Genomic DNA, 25,130 nt, shown 5'->3' with positions numbered 1-25,130 from the left:
GAAAAAAAAAAAAACAAACAAAAAATTACAATAACTAGAAGCACTCGGAGAGCGCAGACCTCCGCCAAGGCTGATCAGTGGGCCCCCCCCCCCCCCGTGGGCCCCCCCACCCCCGATCACCACCAAAATGTAATCATTTCTTCCTTATCCCATTTCCAACAAACCCTGAAAATTTCATCCAAATCTGTCCATAACTTTTTGAGTTATGTTGCACACTAACGGACAGACAAACAAACAAACAGACAGACAAACAAACAAACAAACCCTGGCAAAAACATAACCTCCTTGGCGGAGGTAAATAGTGATAAATCACTTAAGGATGGGTAAATATAGAGAAATATTTATTTGGGAACTGACACAAATGTCACAGTGGGTCCTTATGTGTAATATTAATGTGCACACAAACAAATTTCACCCAAAAATCTGACTTGTGGATTAAGACCTGCTGTCTGAACAAAGCCTAAAAAGAAGATCTCAATAAATGAATAAATTTGCAATTATAATAACATTGTCCAGTATTGCGACAATAAAACTAACCAAACTGGCACCAGTTAAAGTTAAGGACTGGGAATCTGAGGCTGACCAAATAATCTGAATATATGGCATATGTACACAAAATAATTCATGATTCTGTTTGCGGTTATGTTTACAGCGCTTCTATTACAGCCACGTTGTAAATAAAGTCATCATTCAGCATAATTCTGAAATCCTCGTAGTAAAGTGGTTTTACTGCCACTTACTGAATATACTGTGGGAATAAAGTCTTATATTTACCTTTTCATTTTTAGATGGCAAAACTGCAAGTTGTGCTACTTCGACGACAAATTTATGGGTGAATAAAATCACAGTTTATGGCGGTGGTTAATGATCTGAAGTGAAGCGAGACTTCAGAATGGGAAAAAAAAAGATCGGAGAGTCAATCAGAGTCAGTATCGGAGTCAGAGGACGGGGTTATGCGAGGATAGTGGGTTTTCTACTGTACCGACTGGAAAACCCTGTTGAGCCGCATTGTGTAATAAATTCCCATGATGTAATAAAAGTTCAAAATGTAATAAGAATGTCACGTCATCTTGTAATAAACTGACGCATTTTGTAATAAACTACGTCAACACATTATGTCGTCAATTTTTTCACATTACGTAGTAAGTTATTACAATTTGAGAAATTTATTACAAAATGCACTTGACACTTTTTTATTTTAAAAAATGTAATAACGTGGTTCATTATGTAATAAACTGACGCATTTTGTAATAAACTACGTCGACGTATTATGTCGTAAGTTTTTTCACATTATGTAGGAAGTTATTACAATTTGAGAAATTTATTACAAAATGCACTGGACACATTTTTATTTAAAAAATGTAATAACATGGTTCATTATGTAATAAACTGACGCATTTTGTAATAAACTACGTCAACACATTAATTCGTCAATTTTTTCACATTACGTAGTAAGTTATTACAATTTGAGAAATTTATTACAAAATGCACTTGACACTTTTTTATTTAAAAAATGTAATAACGTGGTTCATTATGTAATAAACTGACGCATTTTGTAATAAACTACGTCGACGTATTATGTCGTAAGTTTTTTCACATTATGTAGGAAGTTATTACAATTTCAGAAATTTATTACAAAATGCACTGGACACATTTTTATTAAAAAAATGTAATAACGTGGTTTATTATGTAATAAACTGACGCATTTTGTAATAAACTACGTCAACACATTAATTCGTCAATTTTTTCACATTACGTAGTAAGTTATTACAATTTGAGAAATTTATTACAAAATGCACTGGACACATTTTTATTTAAAAAATGTAATAACGTGGTTCATTATGTAATAAACTGACACATTTTGTAATAAACTACGTCGACGTATTATGTCGTAAGTTTTTTCACATTATGTAGGAAGTTATTACAATTTGAGAAATTTATTACAAAATGCACTGGACACATTTTTATTTAAAAAATGTAATAACGTGGTTCATTATGTAATAAACTGACGCATTTTGTAATAAACTACGTCAACACATTAATTCGTCAATTTTTTCACATTATGTAGGAAGTTATTACAATTTGAGAAATTTATTACAAAATGCACTTGACACTTTTTTATTTAAAAAATGTAATAACGTGGTTCATTATGTAATAAACTGACGCATTTTGTAATAAACTACGTCGACGTATTATGTCGTAAGTTTTTTCACATTATGTAGGAAGTTATTACAATTTGAGAAATTTATTACAAAATGCACTGGACACATTTTTATTTAAAAAATGTAATAACGTGGTTCATTATGTAATAAACTGACGCATTTTGTAATAAACTACGTCAACACATTAATTCGTCAATTTTTTCACATTACGTAGTAAGTTATTACAATTTGAGACATTTATTACAAAATGCACTTGACACTTTTATTTTAAAAAATGTAATAACGTGGTTCATTATGTAATAAACTGACGCATTTTGTAATAAACTACGTCGACGTATTATGTCGTAAGTTTTTTCACATTATGTAGGAAGTTATTACAATTTGAGAAATTTATTACAAAATGCACTGGACACATTTTTATTTAAAAAATGTAATAACGTGGTTCATTATGTAATAAACTGACGCATTTTGTAATAAACTACGTCAACACATTAATTCGTCAATTTTTTCACATTACGTAGTAAGTTATTACAATTTGAGAAATTTATTACAAAATGCACTTGACACTTTTTTATTTAAAAAATGTAATAACGTGGTTCATTATGTAATAAACTGACGCATTTTGTAATAAACTATGTCGACGTATTATGTCGTAAGTTTTTTCACATTATGTAGGAAGTTATTACAATTTGAGAAATTTATTACAAAATGCACTGGACACAGTTTTATTTAAAAAATGTAATAACGTGGTTCATTATGTAATAAACTGACGCATTTTGTAATAAACTACGTCAACACATTAATTCGTCAATTTTTTCACATTACGTAGTAAGTTATTACAATTTGAGAAATTTATTACAAAATGCACTTGACACTTTTTTATTTTAAAAAATGTAATAACGTGGTTCATTATGTAATAAACTGACGCATTTTGTAATAAACTACGTCGACGTATTATGTCGTAAGTTTTTTCACATTATGTAGGAAGTTATTACAATTTGAGAAATTTATTACAAAATGCACTGGACACATTTTTATTTAAAAAATGTAATAACGTGGTTCATTATGTAATAAACTGACGCATTTTGTAATAAACTACGTCAACACATTAATTCGTCAATTTTTTCACATTACGTAGTAAGTTATTACAATTTGAGACATTTATTACAAAATGCACTTGACACTTTTATTTTAAAAAATGTAATAACGTGGTTCATTATGTAATAAACTGACGCATTTTGTAATAAACTACGTCGACGTATTATGTCGTAAGTTTTTTCACATTATGTAGGAAGTTATTACAATTTGAGAAATTTATTACAAAATGCACTGGACACATTTTTATTTAAACAATGTAATAACGTGGTTCATTATGTAATAAACTGACGCATTTTGTAATAAACTATGTCAACACATTAATTCGTCAATTTTTTCACATTACGTAGTAAGTTATTACAATTTGAGAAATTTATTACAAAATGCACTTGACACTTTTTTATTTAAAAAATGTAATAACGTGGTTCATTATGTAATAAACTGACGCATTTTGTAATAAACTACGTCGACGTATTATGTCGTAAGTTTTTTCACATTATGTAGGAAGTTATTACAATTTGAGAAATTTATTACAAAATGCACTGGATACATTTTTATTAAAAAAATGTAATAACATGGTTCATTATGTAATAACAATCCAAATTAATATAATTTCAGAGCAATTTAGAAGACATTAGTCACAGGAGCTACAGGTAATGGAATCAGAACTTTAACCACACAGTTTAAAGATTAATTTAGCACATTACATTTTCCTGAAAATAAAAATGTGACAACTGCATTTTGTAATAAACTTCTCAGATTGTAATAACTTACTACATAATGTGAAAAAAATTTACTACATAATGCATTGATGTAGTTTATTACAAAATGCGTCAGTTTATTACATAATGCGGCTTTATTACAAGATGACGTGACATTCTTATTACATTTGAAACTTTTATTACATAATGGGAATTTATTACATAATGCGGCTCAACAAACCCCCTCAGGATAATGTGTGACTTTAAGCTACTGTATAAACGAAATGAAATATCCAGGCATTCACTCCGTTGTGTTAGAAGATAGTGGTTATAATTATAGGCTTTGTGCGTCTGATGTATGATTATATCTGCACATTATTTCAAGTCTGGTTACATGTAAGCTGCAGTTGAAGTATTTCTGCAGCTATGGGCGGTGGAAAGAGATGAAGAACCGAACAGAGGAAAAGCAAGTAGACAAACTCCCGAAATAAGTAAGAACCAAAACTCCAGATATTTTAACCCTTTAACAACTGAAATCTCTCTGACGCTACATTTTGTACTTAAATAACTGTAACCGTTTGTGTTTGTGGCTACCCGATCCATACCCAAAAACCGGATCGGTACCCCGAATGTGCAAAACTGCGTCACATCCGTCATTCAGTGTTATCATTTATGGCTGATTCCACGTACAAAACTGTTAATATAATAATAATAATAATAATAATAATAATAATAATAATAATAATAATAATAATAATATACTAAAAAAAATAACATGCTGCATGCAATAACATGTTTTTTGTTTCTTTATACTGTCATTCATGTTCTGAACGTCCAAATCAATCACTTATTTTGTTTTTTGTTTTTTTTAATTTATTGTTTTTGTTCATTTTTCTACATTTTGTTGCCTCTGATTTTTTTCTTCAATTTTGTTCATTTCACTTACTAATTTGTTGATTTATTATACATTTTTGTTCATTTTATTCATTACTTTGGTTGTTTTTCTTCATTTTGTTGCTTATTTAATCCTTTTTACTTTATTTTCGTACATGTTGTACTTATTTTTTCCACACTATTTATCATTTTGTATGTTTTTTGTTTGTTTGTTTGTTTGTTTTGTTCATTTTATTTATCAATATATATAAACCCAGTGTGTCCATCCACTGTCATTGATCCAACTCCATGGGTTTTACTGGTGAATCAATGTTGAAGAAGATGACAGTGTTTCCATGGTAACTACGGAGCCTCTAATGGGTCACTTATTTTGTAATTTTTTAAAATTATTTATTGTTTTTGTTCATTTTTCAACATTTTGTTGATTCTTATGATTTTTGCTTCAATTGTGTTCAGCTTGTGGTTTATTTTGTTCATTTCACTTACTAATTTGTTGATTTATTATACATTTTTTGTACATTTTATTCATTACTTTGGCTCTTTTTCTTCATTTTGTTGCTTATTTAATCCTTTTTACTTTATTTTAGTACATCTTTTACTTATTTTTTCCACATTATTTATCATTTTGTATGTTTTTTTTTTTGTTTTTTTTTTGTTCATTTTATTGATCAATATATGTAAACCCAGTGTGTCCATCCACTGTCGTTGATCCAACTCCATGGGTTTTACTGGGGAATCAATGTTGAAGAAGATGACAGTGTTTCCACGGTAACTACAGAGCATCTGAACGTCCACATGGGTCACTTATTTTGTAATTTTTAAAAAAATAATTTATTGTTTTTGTTCATTTTTCTACATTTTGTTGATTCTTATGATTTTTGCTTCAATTGTGTTCAGCTTGTGGTTTATTTTGTTCATTTCACTTACTAATTTATTGATTTATTATACATTTTTTGTACATTTTATTCATTACTTTGGCTGTTTTTCTACATTTTGTTGTGTATTTAATCCTTTTTGCTTTCTTTTAGTAGATCTTTTACTTGTTTTTTCCACATTATTTATCATTTTGTATGTTGTTTTTTTGTTGTTGTTCATTTTATTGATCAATATATATAAACCCGGTGTGTCCATCCACTGTCGTTGATCCAACTCCATGGGTTTTACTGGTGGATCAGTGTTGTAGAAGATGACAGTGTTTCCACAGTAACTACAGAGCCTCTGAACGTCCAAATGGGTCACTTATTTTTGTAATTTTTAAAAATTATTATTTATTGTTTTTGTTAATTTTTCTATATTTTGTTGCCTCTTACAATTTTTTTTTTCAATTTTGTTCAGTTTGTGTTTTATTTCGTTCATTTTATTTATTAATTTGTTGAATTATTAAACATTTTTGTACATTTTATTCATTATTTTGGCTGTTTTTCTACATTTTGCTGCTCATTAAATCCTTTTTACATTTTTAGTGCATCTTTTCCTTATTTTTTTCACATTATTTATAATTTTGTATGTTTCTTTTTTAATTTATTTTATTTATCAGTATATATAAACCCTGGTGAATCAATGTTGGAGAAGATGACTGTGTTTCCACGGTAACTATGGAGCCTCTGAACATCCAAATGGGTCATATCTGATTATCATATAAAGCTGAGAAAATGCATATTACCTCAATTATTTACATGCGTCGATAGGATTAATGGATCAACAGTTATTCAACAGTTTAGATCAGTAGATGCTTTAGGTCAGGGGTGTCAAACTCATTTTGGTTCAGTTCCATATTTAGCCTAATTTGATCTCAAGTGGGCCAGACCAGTAAAATAATGACTTAATAACCTATAAATAATGACAAATCCAAGTTTTTCTTTATATTTTAGTACAAAAAACCCCCAATTAAATTATGAAAATATTTACATTTTACAAAAATAGATGTGAATAACCTGAAAAAAACAGACATTTAATTTGAAAAATTAGTGCAGTTTTAACAATATTATGCCTCGACTTATTATTTATACATGTACATTTACACACAGTGTTCCATAAACATCTGGTAACAGGCAGAATATTGTTAAAAATTTTGGAGTTTGGAACTAAAATTTGAACAATTTCTACAATATTTAATCTTTTATTATTATATTAACACAACTACAGATCACAGTGGGTCCATAAATGCACAAAACATTTAGTAACAGGCAGAATATTGTTAAAACTGCACATTTGAGGTTGTTCATCTTTGTTTTTATTTATGTATTTATTTGCATTTTGTTGTGAAAGAACAGTTTTGTATATATGAATATTTTCACAGTGTAATGTTATTTTTTTTCATTGAAATTTTTCACAAAAAAAATTTGTCGGTGTCATTATTTATGGGTTATTGTGTTGTTATTTTGACTGGAGATCACATTGGTCTGTATGTGGAGCCTGAACCAAAATGATTTGAACAACCTGAACTTGACTGTTCAGGTTCATTTTTGCACTTTCGTCGGAATGGAACCTTTGGCGGGCCAGATTTGGCCCCCAGGCCACATGTTTGACACCTGTATTTTAGGTCGTCGGTGGCTTTTTGGGTCTTTCGTAAATATGAATATTTTCACAGTGTAATGTAATTTTTTTTTTCACTTAAATTTTTCACATAGAAAATTTGTTGTTGTCATTATTTATGGGTTATTGTGTTGTTATTTTGACTGGAGATCACATTGGTCTGTATGTGGAACCTGAACCAAAATGATTTGGATGACTTGGACTTGACTGTTCAGGTTCATTTTTGCACTTTCATCAGAACTGAACCTTTGGCGGGCCAGATTTGGTCCCCGGGCCACATGTTTGACACCTGTGCTTTAGGTCATCGGTGGCTTTTTGGGTGTTTATGGGTTAAAACGGTTCAGACTTTATCACCTTTTTATTTTTACGGCACGGATTAAACTAAGCTGTCACTTTTGTGCTTTAAATGGAATGTTAATTTTATGCATGCGCTGCTTAAACTCACAGGGACAGTGTAAATTAATAGACATCTATAAATATGGCAGGTGTATTATGCAGACTGAACTACCGCAGGATATTTGAATCAAAAATCTTGCTGTAAAAATCATCTTGGAATGGCTGAACGGGTGAGAGGGACCCATTAAATAAGAGCCGACGCTAAGCACGAGGCCAGATTAGACTCTCCGGATCTGCCAGCATCTGCCTGATCGGCGCAGGATAAACAGACACACTCCTGGACAATTAGGAGCTGAGGTTCTCCACAAGTCAACAAACACTCATACGGGCGCACAAACACCAGTACACACAACGCACGCCTGTGAATATCAATGTTGCCTGACACAAAGCGAGCAAACAAGCGGTAAATGCAGAGTGTCCTGTCAGTGCCTCTCATTGTCACAGGGTAAAGCTTCACTGCTTCACTTCTGATAAGAGTCCGCCGCATAGTAACCAGCGCTGGAATTGGTCGAATATTCTTGGAAATGGCTCAGACTGACTCGTACTGTTTTCCCCGCAGCCATGGGATACAACGCACCGATCCTTCCTTCAACCGAAACCATGCAATCCAAAGCAAAAGTCTGCGTGTCGGTTACAACATGGTGGAGCCGGCTGCTGAATAATAGATGAGAAAAGGTGGTTTCTGAAGAGTTATGGAGGTGCCGACGTGGGTGCTTCGATGAAACTGGGTTCATTTTGGTACCTGGCTATTAGGGGTGTGTATCGGCAAGAATCTGGCGATACGATACAAATCACAACACTAGGATCATGATACAATATATCACAATTAGTGCTGGTGTAACAGAGTTAAGGTATACTGTATAGTGTAGGATTCCACTTGCCATTGCTGACTTTTGTTGTGCTAATTCCAATTTTATTTTGGGGACATGAACCCCACACCCCTTCAAACTGGGGTCGTGCACCCCAGGAGATAGCAGCAGTTTTGTTGTTCTTTCCTGGTGAGTGCACGCATGTTGGTCCTGTGTTTATTTTATATTTTTTTGTTTTCTTTATGTCATATTTGGGTGGGTGTTGTGTGCCGTTGTGTTGGTGTCATGATTGGCTTTCGGTTGAGTATGTTTTTTTTTTTTTATTGCAATGTTCTTTGTGTGTGTTCGTGGAGTTAGCTAACTGTGATTTTTATTTTTTTATTTTTTTTTATTTTTAGCCCAAGACGGACTGCGGGTTTTTCATTTGACGTATGGTTTTTTTTTGTATGTGTGCCAGGTATGTATTTTGTTTGCCTTGTATTTACAATGTTGGTTAAAAAAAAATAGCAGCAGTTTTGTCGTTCTTTCCTGCCCAAGACGGACTGCGGGTTTTTCATTTGACGTATGTTTTTTTTTTGTATGTGTGCCAGAATAAACTGGTGAACAAGGAAAAAAAGGATTGTGTGGAAAGAACTCTTTGGCAACGCATGTGTACAGCCGCTACACTGGGCAGCGATAAAAAATTTTTAATCGCATGCATTTCTGCGATTAATCATGATTAATCGCATAGTTGTTGGGGGGGGGGGGGGGGTTGCCGGCATCAACAGTGTGTATTGCCTTTCAGTGATATTTCAGACTGGAAGTACTCCGGTGAAAAAAATAATTGCACATCAGTGCTTCCAAACAACTGTGTCCTTCTCAACCCCACCATCTGAAGACATTTAAAATGAAAATGTCCATGTAAAAAACCACTACTTTTACACATATTTATGTCCCCACCAGTGGATTTACAGTTGTGAGTGACTGACAGGAGTCTTAAACCCACTAATAAGTACTAAAACTGACCGCCCGTTCAACCTCCTCCACTCTCACCTACCTTCTTTTGTGTTTTTTCTTTTGTCAGTATTTGTCTCTGTATTTGTTCTTCAATTACCATTTAGTATTAACTTCGTATCTGTTTACCCTTTGGATGTATGTTTGTCCTTTGGTTGTTTATTGTAAAGCATCTTTGAGTACTTAGAAAAGCGTTATATAAAACTGATGTATTATTATTATTATTATTATTATTATTATTATTATTATTATTATTATTATTATTACTAATACTAATAAGCCCAATAATATGTGATGTTCAGTTGTTCAAAGCAAGCAAAAGGGGCCCTGAAGTGGTCAGAATAAGTTGCACTAACGTATGTTTTGTCCTTTCAGTGTTCCCGTAGTCAGTTCGGACATAAGAATGAACTAACAGATACGTTTCTTTCACTCTGTTTGTATGGCCCCAAAAACGTTTGCCTGTGAGTATTTTATGTTCAGTTGTTGTCAGAATGAATAGTATAAAATATCTCTGATGTGAACCTTTGTTGCTGGATAAAAAGACGTTGTAAATCTTAAATTAAGCTGTAAATGCTAATCGTTAGCGTGTCTATGGATTTTTCCATTCAAGTTAGCATGGAGATAAAATGACGGCTAATACAACATTCACATTGTAAATGAGTAAAGGTTAGTTCAAAGGCTGGCATATTAGACCTAAACACAAGCAATGAATTTACATAAACTTAACATGAGCCTGCATAAAGAATTAGCAACCCATCTGCGACTGCTAGCATAAACGAATTAGCTTGAAAATGTTAATAACACATTGTAATAAACACATCCAAAATAACGTCATAAACATGTTTCTAACGGCACGTTTGCATGTGAAATTATTTAGCGAACAACAGAATGACTGATACATACAGGCGTTGAACTGCAGGAGTTACACACAGTTTGATTCAGCATTACTTGAAAAGTTCGCACTTTTCTCCTCTCAGCCACACACACACACACAGTACACACAGCACTGGTGTGTGGACTGGAAAAATAAAAGCATGAGTTTCAAAATAAGAGTCCGTATGTATAAATCAACTAAGACTTGCTTGAAAGGCAGAACAATAATAAAACGGCGTTAACGTGAGATAAAAAAATTGTCGGCGTTATTTAATGAATGCAGTAATAACGCGTTAACTTGCCCAGCCCTAATCACGATATATCATGATACTGTTAAAAAGGCAATTTTTTTTTGTTTTGTTTCTTTTTTTTTTTAATAATATTTTCCTTGAAGAATTGAATTAGACCAGAAATCTGCACAAATACTAAACACATTTTTATTTGATCAGAACAGGATCTAATGCTGTATCACAAAAATGTTCCTGTTAAAACTTAAATTATGTTTTACAGACATTCCAGTTTAAGATCCTGTTCAAATGTTCATATTCTATTAGTGCAGAACTAAGATCAGAACATTATTTTTGTGCAATCTCAACAAAGGAACTAACATTATTTAATAAAAGAGTGTTAAATAACACTGGGTTACAAAAAAATGTTTTTTGCAAGTTGTCTAGGTTTTTTCAACTGAATTAGGACCATTTTGCACCGCTAAATCCAAAAATGACATCTGTTTTTCTCAATCAGGTCAGGTTTTTTTGCTAATTTGATGTTGAAAATTTTGATCTTGTCACAAAATTGATTACATTTTTGTGACTTTATCAGTTGATTTTTTACATAGTTCTCACCCAAAATAGGTTTTAAGAGAAAAAAAAATCATTTTCTAACAGGATTCCTGTTAGGTACAATGGTGTATTCACCGCAGATGTAGCAGAATACGTCAGGCTTATTTTTTGCAAGATCTTCTAGTCGAAGCCATTTCATTCACCTGTAATATTAAAAAAAACATTAATCATAAATTGGCAAAAGTAAAATCTTCAGAACTCGTTTATTGCAAGAAATATGAAAGAATTTTGTATCATATGATGTGAAAATACCCATAAATGTAAGCAAAAATGTTAAAAAGCCAATATGTAGCATAGTTCAGAAAGTTGACCTGATTGAGCAAAATGAATGTGATTTTTGGATTCAGCACACCAAAATGATCCTAACTCAGCTCAAACAACTTAAACAATAAATTTGTTGTTGACCAGTGTAATAATAAGCAAAATAGAAACAAAAATGACAAACAAAAAACAAAAGAATGCAATGCAAAGGTGCGATGAAAGTGAAACTTAAGATGCTTTACTAATTCCTCTGTTGCCACATTTCCACTATGTGGAACCAGGTCGACCCGTCTCTTGTTGTTGTGCACCTCTTTTCCTTTCCCCTACCTTCAGAAACTTGTATTTGAGGGGGTACGACGTTTGTTGCCCGCGCTGGAACCGGAACTGGGCCCGGCGTTCACTCTGCCACTACATTCACAAGTGTCACTAAGTAACGAATCAAATACGTGACATTCCTGTAAATGAATCACATGCTGTGGACAAATGTTTGAACATACTGGAGGGATTCCACCCTTTAGAAGATGTGGAAGCTTTGACAGTGTTCCAGTGGACCTGGTGTCGTCTGTTTAGACCGTTTCTGCCTCAACGCCATGTTCTGACAAAAACAATGCGGCATACGTGTGATGTCATTGCACATGCGCAACGAAGGCGGAATCGATAAGCAGAATCATTAAGCAGGCAGGAAAACGATAACAAGGAATCAAGCTACTGGGATCTGGTTCTCAAAAAGAACCGGTTCTCGATTCCCATCCCTAGCCATTGCCTTTTTTGTTTTTGTTTTTTTTTGTGATCTGTTTATTTGTTTTTGTTACCCCTGTCACAATATTTGTCTAGTACTAAATAAATAAAAGTTGGAAAAAAATAAAATAAAATAAAAATAAAAATAAAATAAAATAAAGTAAAATTAAAAATAAAATAAAATAAAGTAAAATAAAATAAAATAAAATAAAATAAAAATAAAATAAAATAAAATAAAATAAAATAAAATAAAATAAAATAAAATAAAATAAAATAAAATAAAATAAAATCAACTCACAGTGCTTCCAAACTTGCTTCATAACATTATTCTACATCTGGTTTAAATTTTTAGCCCCTCACTTCTATTTGTCGGCGCTGCGAAATGAATCTCAGGTGATTACCTTCGCAGTCTTTCTTCAGGCGCGTTGCATTTTTGAACCGGTGTGAATCCAGGCGCCCACAGCAGAAACCAGCCTGGTGCTCCATGTGCACACAGACGCCCACTCACATACAAATCCACCCACGGGTGAACGCTGTCACTCACACATATCATCAATTGAGGCCTTTTGTCCAATTTTGTCTAATTGGTTCCCCTGCTGCCTGCTCTATCTCTACCCTTCAATCATTCCGCCTCCAAAGTCAATAGGGCCCAAATAATAACCCGCTTTATCACTGAGAGGTGACTCAGTGATGAACACAGGGTCTGCACCAGCGTTCGTTCATAAACTATTCTGTTCAACTTCCCCCACTGGTGTGTGTGTGTGTGTGTGTGTGTGTGTGTGTGTGTGTGTGTGTGTGTGTGTGTGTGTGTGTGTGAGGTGATTGAACAAATTCTATGTGCAGTATTGAACTTCTTAAACCAAGGGTGTCAAACATGCGGCCCAGGGGCCAAATGCGGCCCGCCAAAGGGTCCAGTTCGGCCCCTGGGATGTTTTTGCCCAGTGCAAAAATTCCACAGTCTTGCATTGAATTAAACAAACAAACAAAAAAAAATTTGCTTGAATTAAGGAAAAAATCTTAAATCAAGGCAAAAAAAAAAACCAAAAAAAAAATCTTCAATTAAGTAAAAAAAAAAAAAAATCTTCAATTAAGCCCAAAAAAATCTCAAATTTAGCAAAAATCTTGAATTAAGCCAAAAAAAAATCTTCAATTAAGTAAAAAAAAAAAATCTTCAATTAAGCCCAACGAAAAAAAATCTCAAAATTTAGCAAAAAATCTTGAATTAAGCCAAAAAAAATCTTCAATTAAGTAAAAAAAATCTTAAATTAAGCCAAAAAAAAATCTTCAATTGAGTAAAATATTCAATTAAGTAAAAAAAAAATCATGAGTTGAGCCAACAACAACAAAAAAAAATCCTCAATTAAGTAAAACAAAAATCTTGAATTAAGCAAAAAAAATGTTCAATTGAATAAAATCTTGAATTAAGCAAAAAAAAAAAAAAATCTTCAATTAAGTAAAAAAAAAAAAAAAGAAAAAAAAATCTTGAATTAAGCAAAAAAAAAAAATCTTGAATTGAGCCAAAAAAAAAACCCCCTCAAAATTAGCAAAAAAATGTTGAGTCAAGCAAAAAAAAAAAAAAAAAAAAAAACATCTTCAATTAAGCCAAAAAAAATCTTCAATTAGGTAAAAAAAAAAAAAATCTTGAATTAAGCCACAAAAAAAAATCTAGAATTAAATACTTAATTTTTTTTTTCTTTTTAATTTCTTTTTTCTTTGTTTTAGTGCAAAAAATAACATTAAATTAAATGTGAATAACCTGAACAAATATGAACAACCTAAAATGTCTAAAGAAAATTCAGCACAATTTTAACAGTTTTTCTGCCTGTTCCTCAGTGTTTAGTGTCTTTGTAGATCTGATCCATAATGCACATGGACAAATGAGAAGTTGAGGAATAATATTGTTAAAACTGCACTAAATTTTCTTACATTTTTAATTTAAATTTCAGTTGTTTCTGGGTTTGTTTGTTTTTTGATAGTTTATAAAAGTAAGTATTTTCATAATTTAATGGGGTTTTTTTACACAAAAAAAAACTAAACAAAACTAAAACAAAGACAAAAATTTGGAGTTGTCATTATTTCTAGGTTATTCTGTTATTATTTTCCTGGTCCGGCCCACTGCAGATCAGATTTAGCTGAATATGACCCCTGAACTAAAATGAGTTTGACACCCCTGGTCTTAAACACTCTATGAAGTGAAATACATTTTTGCTTCTCACACTCAGCATTCACTAACAAGTCATTTTTGATAAAACTTGCTCCGACACTCACACACACAGAAATGAACAAATCACATGCACACACTCTGCTCCAATCAAACAAATCAAGCCTCTGGACTTACATGCGGCTGCTGGAGGGGATCTTCCGTCCATCTCTGAACCAGGTGATCTGCGGTCTGGGGAAGCTGTGGATCCGCGGTGCGTGGATGAGAGCGCCTTCTCCTTGAGATACAGTCTGGGACCTCTCACCTTCCACAAAACCACCCATATCTGCACAGGAAAAAATACTGCCTCAATATTTAGGATATTTTAATCGAGATAGAGCATTTTTAGCTCTATGGCACCACAGGTGTCAGGTGCGATTTGTCGGGGAGATGTTTTTTTTTTTTTTGGTTGGAGCCGGTGGGGTGGGGGTGTCCATAACTAACATAACAAACGCTGGCATGAAACGAAAGTGAAACTGTATATACTTTCAACGTCCAACTACGGGTTCTATTCCTCTGTTATACAGTGAGAGAGAGAGAGAGAGAGAGAGAGAGAGAGAGAGAGAGAGAGCTAGTGTAAGTGTTTCAGAACTGCCGTAGTTCCTAGGGGCCAAACAACATCTGTCTTATCAGCGTCTCTTTCCTCGTTGTTGTCTTTCACCTGAACCTGAACTGATCCAAACTGGACTGGACTGATGGTGGAGGGTCTTCAGTCTCTTCCTTCCAGGTTCACTTCATTTTTGTTGTTTTTTTTACCTTATATCAGCCGCTATTTTGTATTTCAGGTCAATGTGTGCGTCCTCCTGTATGTCCGTGTGGAACTTGCGTGGATTTAAAGTTCCGCATCAGTTGTCTTTCGTTCCTTTTTCTTTTTCACAACATACTGTGCCGTTTCAGTACAGCTGTGTACCGAACCGAACAGGTGTGTACCGAAATGGTTCAGTTCGGTACGTGTACCGTTACAGGCCCAATATATATATATATATATATATATATATATATATATATATATATATATATATATATATATATATATATATGTATGTATATATGTGTATATATATATATATATATATATATATATATATATATATATATATATATATACAGGGTGAACCCAAAAAAACAGGAATTTTTGAAGTGCGTATTGGCAGACATGAGCAAGTGGCAGCCCTGCGAGACAGTGACCTTGAGCAAGTAAACACACCCCCATTTTAGTAACCATGGATCAGTGGAACGGGCAACAGCGTGCATTAGCCATAAAAATGTTTTATAAAAACGGTGATAGTTTGACAGCTGCGCAGAGGAAGTTCCGACGTTTTTACAACTTAGGACGTCATGGTGCTGTTCCATCAAAACACGCGATAAAATGTTGGATTAATAACTTTGAAGAGACTGGATCTGCCCTAAAGAAGAAACCAGCTGAGATGTTGCAGCGGTCAATGAGGAATCTCAACAGCAGATTTCAAGAATGCATTCGTACAGGAGGACGCCATCTACAGGAAGTCATTTAAAAAAATGAAAATTCCATCATTGTTTCTTAAATGGCATGTTTTAAGGTTTCAGTTACTATGAATAAAATATTTTCCTTCCATCACTCTTGGTTTTATTGGATTGTTAAAAAGTTCCCGTTTTTGTGTCACCCTGTACATATATATATATATATATATATATATATATATATATATATATATATAGAGAGAGAGAGAGAGAGAGAGAGAGAGAGAGAGAGAGAGAGAGATGGGGGGGGGGTAAATTTTACTCTAATTTTGAGTGCGACCAAATGTTAGCTGAAACAGAGTGTGTGTTTTTTTACTGTGTAGCAGACAGAGAAAAGCAGCATTAAGGAAACACACAGGAGCGCTGGTAAAAAAGGAAAACGAATGCGAGACAGACAGTAAAACGCTCCAAATGGAAGAAGATGGAAGAGAAGAATCCATGTTATTACTTCTATGTTATGTACCTTTTACAAAAGATAAGCCTCTTTAGTCAGAGTGACTCATCCACACACTGTGAACGACAAGCGATTTATACAAAAGCATCCTCCTCTTACTAGGGATGCTTATATATATATATATATATATAGAAAGAATCACACACTTACAGGCAACTTGGACTTCTGTGCTGCACTGCATAATAGCACCCACTCGATTCCTCACGATGCAGCGGTAGTGGCCGGCATGAGATCGATCCAGAGTGGGGATCAGGTACCTGAAAGAACACACAAGGACATCAGACATCATCAACAGGACGCTTTGGTCGTCATGGTGCTTTTTATGCTCTCCACTCAAGATGTTAAATTTATCCAAATGTGCTACTATCGGTGCTTAAACTTTCACAGGTGTAAACAGATTAGAACCTCCTGAACATGCTCCCCCACAGTGGACCCTAAAAATATGAATGGTCCTGGTTAGAGTCAGTCTGTGTTTGGTCCATTCAGTTAATTAGTCAATGGGATGTGAACTCAAACACAGTAGGTGTTACCGAGACACTGGGCAACATGGCCGACCTGCTCCTGTCGATATAAAAGGCTCAATAGAAAGGAAACGAAAGCAAGGTTATTAAAAAAAACACAAACACTATGGGTCTGATTTACTACAGGTTTACGCAAGAGATGTAACGATATGAAAGTTTCATATCACGAATGTCTATGAGCTCCTGATTTCGTACGAACTGTCTGTTTATCCATTTCCGTCAGGTAGTCACTTTTTTTTTGTTATTAGAAAGAGAAAACAAAAATCAATCCATTTTTAAAAAAAATTGGTTTATCTGTTTTGACACTGAAAAAGTAAAATGCCTTCAAATTCAAATTGAATTCTTCTATTTTAAAACAAAAATCAATTAACCAGTAGCTTTTTTTTGGTTTCTGAAAAGAAAATCCAATTAGCAAAAGATACACTGATGACAAAACCTAACATTTTGTGCATTTGCTTAATTCCACATTTGAATTTGTGCGATATTGCACAACATGGCCGACCTGCTCCTGTCGATATAAAAAGCTCAATAGTAAGAACATGAAAGCAAGGTTATTAAAAAACACAAACACTATGGGCCTGATTTACAACAGGTTTACGCTAGAGATGTAACGATAACGTGTGATAACGTGTAACAAAATGAAAATTTCATATCACGAATGTCTATGAACTCCGGATTTCGTGCGAATTGTCCGTTTTTCCATTTCTGTCAGGTAGTCACTTTTTTTTTGTTATTAGAAAGAGAAAACAAAAATCAATCCATTTTTAAAAAAAACTGGTTTATCTGTTTTGACACTGAAAAAATAAAATGCCTTCAAATTCAAATTGAATTCTTCTATTTTAAAACAAAAATCAATTAACCAGTAGCTTTTTTTTGGTTTCTGAAAAGAAAATCCAATTAGCAAAAGATACACTGATGACAAAACCTAACATTTTGTGCATTTGCTTAATTCCACATTTGAATTTGTGCGATATTGCACAACATGGCCGACCTGCTCCTGTCGATATAAAAGGCTCAATAGTAAGGAAACGAAAGCAAGGTTATTTAAAAAACACAAACATTATGGGCCTGATTTACAACAGGTTTACGCTAGAGATGTAACGATATGAAAATTTCGTATCATGGTTATTGTGACTAAAATTATCACGGTTATCATTATTACTATGGTATTGTTGAAATGTGCTCAAAATGTTCAAAAAGTGCTTCTACATAGACTGAAATTTTTTAACCAAGTTGTATTTTGAAAAAAAAAACAAAAAAAAACAAATAAAACTAGAAAAGCAGTCGGAGATCACAGACCTCTGCCAAGGCAGATCAGACCAAAGTGTAATCATTTCTTCCTTGTGCCAGTATCAACATTTCCTGAAAATTTCATCAAAACCCGTCCATAACTTTTTGAGTTATCTTGCTAACAGACAGACAAACAAACAAACAAACACCGATGAAAACATAACCTGTGCTGTCCTTGGCGGAGGTAGTAACAGGCATAATGTACTCTCTGTCGCAGAAACATTCAAATATTAACATAAACATCAAACATACAAATGTGCATTAACCCTCCGGTATCCCGTCCAGCAAGGCCCTTACTGAGCACCAAGTGTGCCATTTTGGCACACTTGTAGAATAATGTCAAAAAATTTTTCATACAGTTTGTTTTTAATTCTTTTACACTTTTTTCTATTTCATCAACTTGAGCCGTAAATAAAAATACCAAATACTCAATAATTGTCTCATTTTTTAACCCTTTAAATGCTGTGTTTGTAATGTAAACAAACCATTTTTTTGGATGCAAAAAACCACAAAAAATTATTATTTTTTCAATATACTACATAAATAGTGGATCACATATTATTTGATTTTTTCATCCTGGCATATGTCAATGATTAACTCCAACACTGGTTAATTTGCATTATTATTTTTGGCGCTAGGTCAAATGTTCATGACAAATTCATGGGGCCCAGCATTTGTGGGGGGCCCAAAGAGCAATGGAGGGGGTCCAGTGGATAAAGGTTTGAAGTTGTAAAAATTTTATTTAAGCTCCGCTGTATAATCGAGGCGTAGAAGTGGGGAGTCATTTTCACGCTAGCGTAAGTGACGTTAAGTATGGCCAAAACTGCACTTTTTGCTATTTTAAAAACCCTTACTACAGGATTTTTAGGTAGTTTTTCGGGCTGGAATGGATGAATTTTATTTCAGTTAATTTCAATAGGGAAAATTATTCGTAAAATGAGTAAAATCGCAAAACAAGCTCAGTCATAGACAGAATTCAACTTTAAATGTTCTACTTTTAGATTTGTTTAAACATAAATAATCATTCCAATCCACAAATAACCATGTACTTCCTTCATTTCTCACTCAGGAAGAAAAATCAGCCTTTAAAGCTAAAAGAATTATTGATTTGACATTTATTGTGATTTTTTGGCCCTGGTGCCTTTTCTTTCTTTCTCTTTCAGTTCCTCGTCGGTGTATTCTCTCCTGCTGGTTCTCAGGGCGTCCCACCTGATGCTCACCTGTTCATAGACCACCATAGGTCACCCATCACCTGGACATAAAGGCAGAGACCACCACACAGCAGGCGTCTCCAGACCCTCTCCACAACAAAACCATCTCTGTTTCTATTAGTTGAGTTATTTTCTGTTATATTAGTTCAACCCTGAATTATAACAACAATCATTTTCATTTTCTATATAAACCCCATCCATGTCTGGCTGAATAATCTGTGTATCAGTCATTTTTTCATATTCAACTGAGAATCCCCAATCAGAAAATGAAAAAATAACTCGTTATTTCATAATTCATGTATAAATTCGAGTTGTTTTTCATTCTTTCGATCATTTGCGCAAATTAAAAATTGGAAATAAGCAAATGGACCTGGTCAGTGTATCTTTTGTTAATTGGATTTTCTTTTTAGAAACAAAAGAAAAACTAGTGGTTAATTGATTTTCATTTTAAAATAGAAGAATTAAAATTGAATTTCAAGGCGTTTTTTTCAGTGTCAAAACAGGTAAACCAAAAAAAAAAAAAAAAAAAAAAAAAAAACAAAAAAAAAAAAACATTGATTTTCATTTTCTCTTTTTAATAACAAAAAAGAAAGTTTGGTAATTGGATTTTCTTTTTAGAAACAAAAAAAAAACTAGTGGTTAATTGATTTTCATTTTAAAATAGGAGAATTAAAATTGAATTTCAAGGTGTTTTTCTTTTTCAGTGTCAAAACAGGTAAACCAAATGAAAAAAAAAAAAAAAACATTGATTTTCATTTTCTCCTTTTAATAACAAAAAAAAAAGTTACTACCTGACAGACTGGATAAAACAGACCAAAAACAGCAGATTTTTGTCATTTTCTGAGGCCAGATGTTGTCATTTTCAAGGAAACAGCGCTAATGCCTAAGTCACAAAGATTCTTCCAGTTCGTATGAAATCTGGAGTTAGTAGACATTCATGGAGGGAGCGTGTCTACGATGTGCAGATTTCATATGAACTGGAAGATTTGTACAAATCCATTATTTGTAAGAATCTTTGTGGGTCAGTGTATCTTTGGTAATTGGATTTTCTTTTCAGAAATAAAAGAAAAACTGGTGGTAATTGATTTTCATTGTAAAATAGAGAAATTAAAATTGAATTTCACAGCGTTTTTCTTTTCCAGTGTCAAAACAGATAAACCAAATTTAAAAACCAAATTGATTTTCGTTTTCTCTTTCTAATAACAAAAAAAAAAGTTTCTAAAACTTTTTTTTTTTTTTTTTTTCTGAGACCAGATGTAATTTTCAAGGAACAAAATCTGGAGATCTTAGACATTCATGGAGGGAGCTTGTCTACGATGTCCAGATTTCGTACAAACTGGAAAATTGTTACAAATCCATCATTCTTAAGAATCTTTGTGGGTCAGTGTGTCTTTTGATAATTGGATTTTCTTTTCGGAAATAAAAGAAAAACTTGTGGTAATTGATTTTCATTATAAAATAGAGGAATTAAAATTGAATTTCAAGGTGTTTTTCTTTTTCAGTGTCAAAACAGATAAACCAAATTTAAAAACCAAATTGATTTTCATTTTCTTTTTCTAATAACAAAAAAGAAAGTTACTAAAACAGAAAAAACGGACCAAAAATGCCTTTTTTTTTTTTCATTTTCTGAGACCAGATGTAATTTTCAAGGAACAAAATCTGGAGATCATAGACATTCATGGAGGGAGCTTGTCTACGATGTCCAGATTTTATACGAACTGGAAGATTCGAACAAACCCATCGTTCGTAAGAATCTTTGTAACCTAGGCATTAGCGCTCTTTCTTTGAAAATGACAACATCCGGTCACAGAAAATTTAAAAAAAAACAAAAAAAAAAAACAGGCGTTTTTGGTCCGTTTTTCCATTTCTGTCAGGTATTAACTTTCTTTTTTGTTATTAGAAAGAGAAAATGAAAAGCAATCCATTTTTTATATTTGGTTTATCTGTTTTGACACTGATAAAGAAAAACGCCTTGAAATTCTATTTTAATTCTTCTATTTGAAAACGAAAATCAATTAACCACTAGTTTTTCTTTTGTTTCTGAAAAGAAAATCAATTACCAAAAGATACACTGACCGTGAAATCCAACATTTTGTGCATTCGTTTATTTCCAATTTTGAATTTGTGCGTACAATCAGATGAAAAGCAACTCGTTTTTTGATTTGTACATGAATAATGAAATAACCAGTCTTTTTTTTTTTTTTTCATTTTTCGATCGTGGATTCTCAACTGAATTAAAAAAAAAAAAAAAAAAGAATGATACACGGATATTCTAACAATCATTTTTATTTTTTTAAATAAAGTTTATACTTCTTCCTACTCCTTTTCGACCATGCAAAATTCAGACTTGTATGTGCTTGAAGATAGATTCTGTCCATTTAAATGTTATTTTGTTTATGTCTTAATTTGCTTTGTTTTGTTTTATTTTCTTTGCATGTTCGAAATAAAATAAAAAAATAAAATAAAAAAAACCCATCCATGTCTGGCTGTCTTTCCCCCTGACAGACTCCTGATGGGGCTAAATCTGACAGCGGACATGAACAGTTTTCTTATGCTAATATTTCATATCAATAGGAATGAGAAATCACACAAACTGTAGGTGTGATGTGTCCTGGTGCTTTTGTCCAGAACTTGTATAATTAAATCCTACAAAACCTCACACAGTGAACTTTAAAAATGCATTCCTCTTGGATTGGAGACATACCGCACGTATTGTAAAGAAAACAGAAAAGTCTTGTGCTGAGTAATGGTGCTGATGTAGCATGGACAGAGAATGGAAGAAAGAGAAAGAGAATGTAATTTCAGTTGCTGCTGCAGAGTGAGAAGCAAAGACAGGAGTGCAACTATCTGACAAGACTTACAAAAACCTATTGTTATCGTCGACGTACAGTCAGCTGAATCCAATCATATGAGGGCGCGTCGATGAAACAGGACATGGGGCTAAAAGTTCAAACTGGATGTAGACGAGTGTTACGAAGCAAGTTTGGAAGCACTATGTTAAAAAAAAATATACTTACTGAGATAAAAGAGAATTTTTTTTTTCAGATAAAACACATTTTTATATTATTTTACATGAAAACAAAAATCCGCATGTAACACGGTGAAAAGGACACGAAAATTACACACCACTATTTTTTTAAATAGCTTTTTATTCTCTCACAGGCAAATTTTGGGAATTGAACTAATTACACTGGGTTCCAAAAAAAAATGTTTTTTGCAAATTGTCAAGGTCTTTTCAACTGAATTCGGACCATTTTGCACCGCTGTGTATATATTTTGCATATTTTACATTTTTACGGTCTATATTTTATATTTTTATTCGGTTATATTTATACCGTAGCAAGGAAATGCAATGACATTTTGTTCTATATACGCTGCATATCTGAATGACAATAAAGTCTGTTCAGTCTGAGTCTAAGTTGTGGAAAAAAATAACACTGGGTTACAAAAAGAAATGTTTTTTGCAAATTGTCTAGGTTTTTTCAGCTGAATTAGGACCATTTTGCAGCGCTAAATCCAAAAATGACATCTGTTTTTCTCAATCAGGTCAGGTTTTTTTTGCTAATTTGATTTTGAAAAATTTGATCTTCTCACAAAATTGATGACATTTTTGTGACTTTATCAGTTGAATTTTTTTATATAGTTCTCACCCAAAATAGGTTTTATGAGAAAAAAAATCCTTTTCTAACAGGATTCCTGTTAGGTACAATGGTGTATTCACCGCAGATGTAGCAGAATACATCAGGCTTATTTTTGTAAGATCTTCTAGTTGAAGCCATTTCATTCACCTGTAATATTAAAAAAAAAACAAAACAAAACATTAATCATAAATTGGCAAAAGTAAAATCTTCAGAACTCGTTTATTGCAAGAAACATGAAAGAATTTTGTATCATATGATGTGAAAATGCCCATAAATGTCAGCAAAAATGTTAAAAAGCCAATATGTAGCATAGTTCAGAAAGTTGACCTGATTGAGCAAAATTAATGTGAGTTTTGGATTCAGCACACCAAAATGATCCGAAATCAGCTCAAAAAACTTAAACAATAAATTTGTTGTTGACCAGTGTTATACAAGACAGTCTTTCCCAAAAATGACCGCTGATGCAAAATCATTTGCGATTTATATGCGTTTAAATGGGCAGGTTCTGCGTGTAATGCAAGTGGACACGATGGGTTACATACAGAACCTGGAATGAGACTGAGATTCATGAAAAACCCACATGTCTGGATTAGAAAAACCACTAGGATCATCAAATTTAACACAGTGTCTTTATTTATAGTCCTATATGAGACCATTTATAGACATGTTTTCAAAATAAAACGCCCTGACACCTAGGTAGTTTTTCATGTCTGAAGTTTGGTCCTATTTTTAGCCCCAGTATTTTATTAAAAATTCATTCATTTTGGGATGGCTCAGAAAAAGAGTATAATTTTTTTTTTTGCATTTATCTGAGGTCATCATTAGGTACATCCTGAGGGGAAATATGTCTGAAGTTCTCTTTTATTATTGGGTCTAAAAAGCTGCTACCAAACTATTTTTCAGATAAAACACATTTTTATATTATTTTACATTATATTTAAAACAAAAACCCGGATGTAACACGGTGAAAAGGACACGAAAATTACACACAACTATTTTTATTTTAAATATTTTTATTCTCTCACAGGTACATTTTGGGAATTGAACTAATTACCCAAGGTAGAGTCTGAATCCAAATTCACCCCTTGGCCCCTCCCCCTTACCCCTCCCCTTCTGTTTTGCGCATACACGTGAAGGGGTAGTATTGTCCATATTCTCAATTAGACAGAGGGGAAGGGGTAGGAGAAATTTCCCATAATTCTGTTCGAATCATTGGCCAAATGGAGGTAAACATAGCAAAAAAGTGCAGCAGTGTGACGAAAAAAACACTTCGTAAACAACTTAATCAGTTGACCGACTGAACTAATATCTGCATCTCTCAGACAATAAAAAGTGCTTTTGGGATGCTTCAAATAATCATTATTTAATAAGGGTGTGCCAAAAAATCGATTCATATAAAAATTGCGATTCTCATTTACTATGATACAGAATCGAATTAAAATGTCCCAAAATCGATTTTAAAAAAATAAAACAAATCCGCCGGCAGTCTGCATGACATTAGCAGCTAGCGCAATTAGCAGTTAGGTTTAGGGTTAGTGATTAGCGTGATTAGTGTGATTAGCAGCTAGCGTGATTGGCAGTTAGGTTCAGGGTTAGTGATTAGCAGCTAGCATGATTAGCAGTTAGAGTTAGGTTTTGGGTTAGCGATTAGTGCGATTAGCGCGATTAGCAGCTAGTGCATTGACACCCTATCAAATGGCGTTAAATAACACATGAAAGGATGAAAGTGTGTACGTATAGCGCCCCAAATGCAACAAACTGGCGTCACATACGATTTGATGAGCTCTATTTATTTATTTAATTATGCATGTATGTATTTATGTATTTATGTATGTATGTATGTATGTATGCATGTATGCATGTATGCATTTATTTATTTATGTATGCATGCATGTATGTATGTATGTATGTATGTATGTATGTATGTATGTATGTATGTATGTATGTATGTATGTATTTATTTATTTATTTTCTTATGTATGTATGCATGTATTTATTTATTTATTTATTTAAT

General features: G+C 33.0%; 1 protein-coding gene across 1 annotated transcript in view; it reads right to left on the bottom strand.

Moving 5' to 3' along the window:
* The window catches only part of sdk2a (sidekick cell adhesion molecule 2a), a 432,880-nt gene that overhangs the window by 171,407 nt on the left and 236,343 nt on the right, over positions 1 to 25,130 (bottom strand). The window contains 2 exon segments of the mRNA XM_030142001.1: positions 14,638 to 14,785; positions 16,604 to 16,710. Coding sequence (XP_029997861.1) covers positions 14,638 to 14,785; positions 16,604 to 16,710 — 255 coding nt within the window.

Source organism: Sphaeramia orbicularis, chromosome 8 (genome assembly GCF_902148855.1).
Source record: "Sphaeramia orbicularis chromosome 8, fSphaOr1.1, whole genome shotgun sequence".
NCBI lineage: Eukaryota > Metazoa > Chordata > Actinopteri > Kurtiformes > Apogonidae > Sphaeramia > Sphaeramia orbicularis.
Note: the sequence above shows the minus strand (reverse complement) of the source record. Positions and strands in the feature narration are given on the sequence as shown.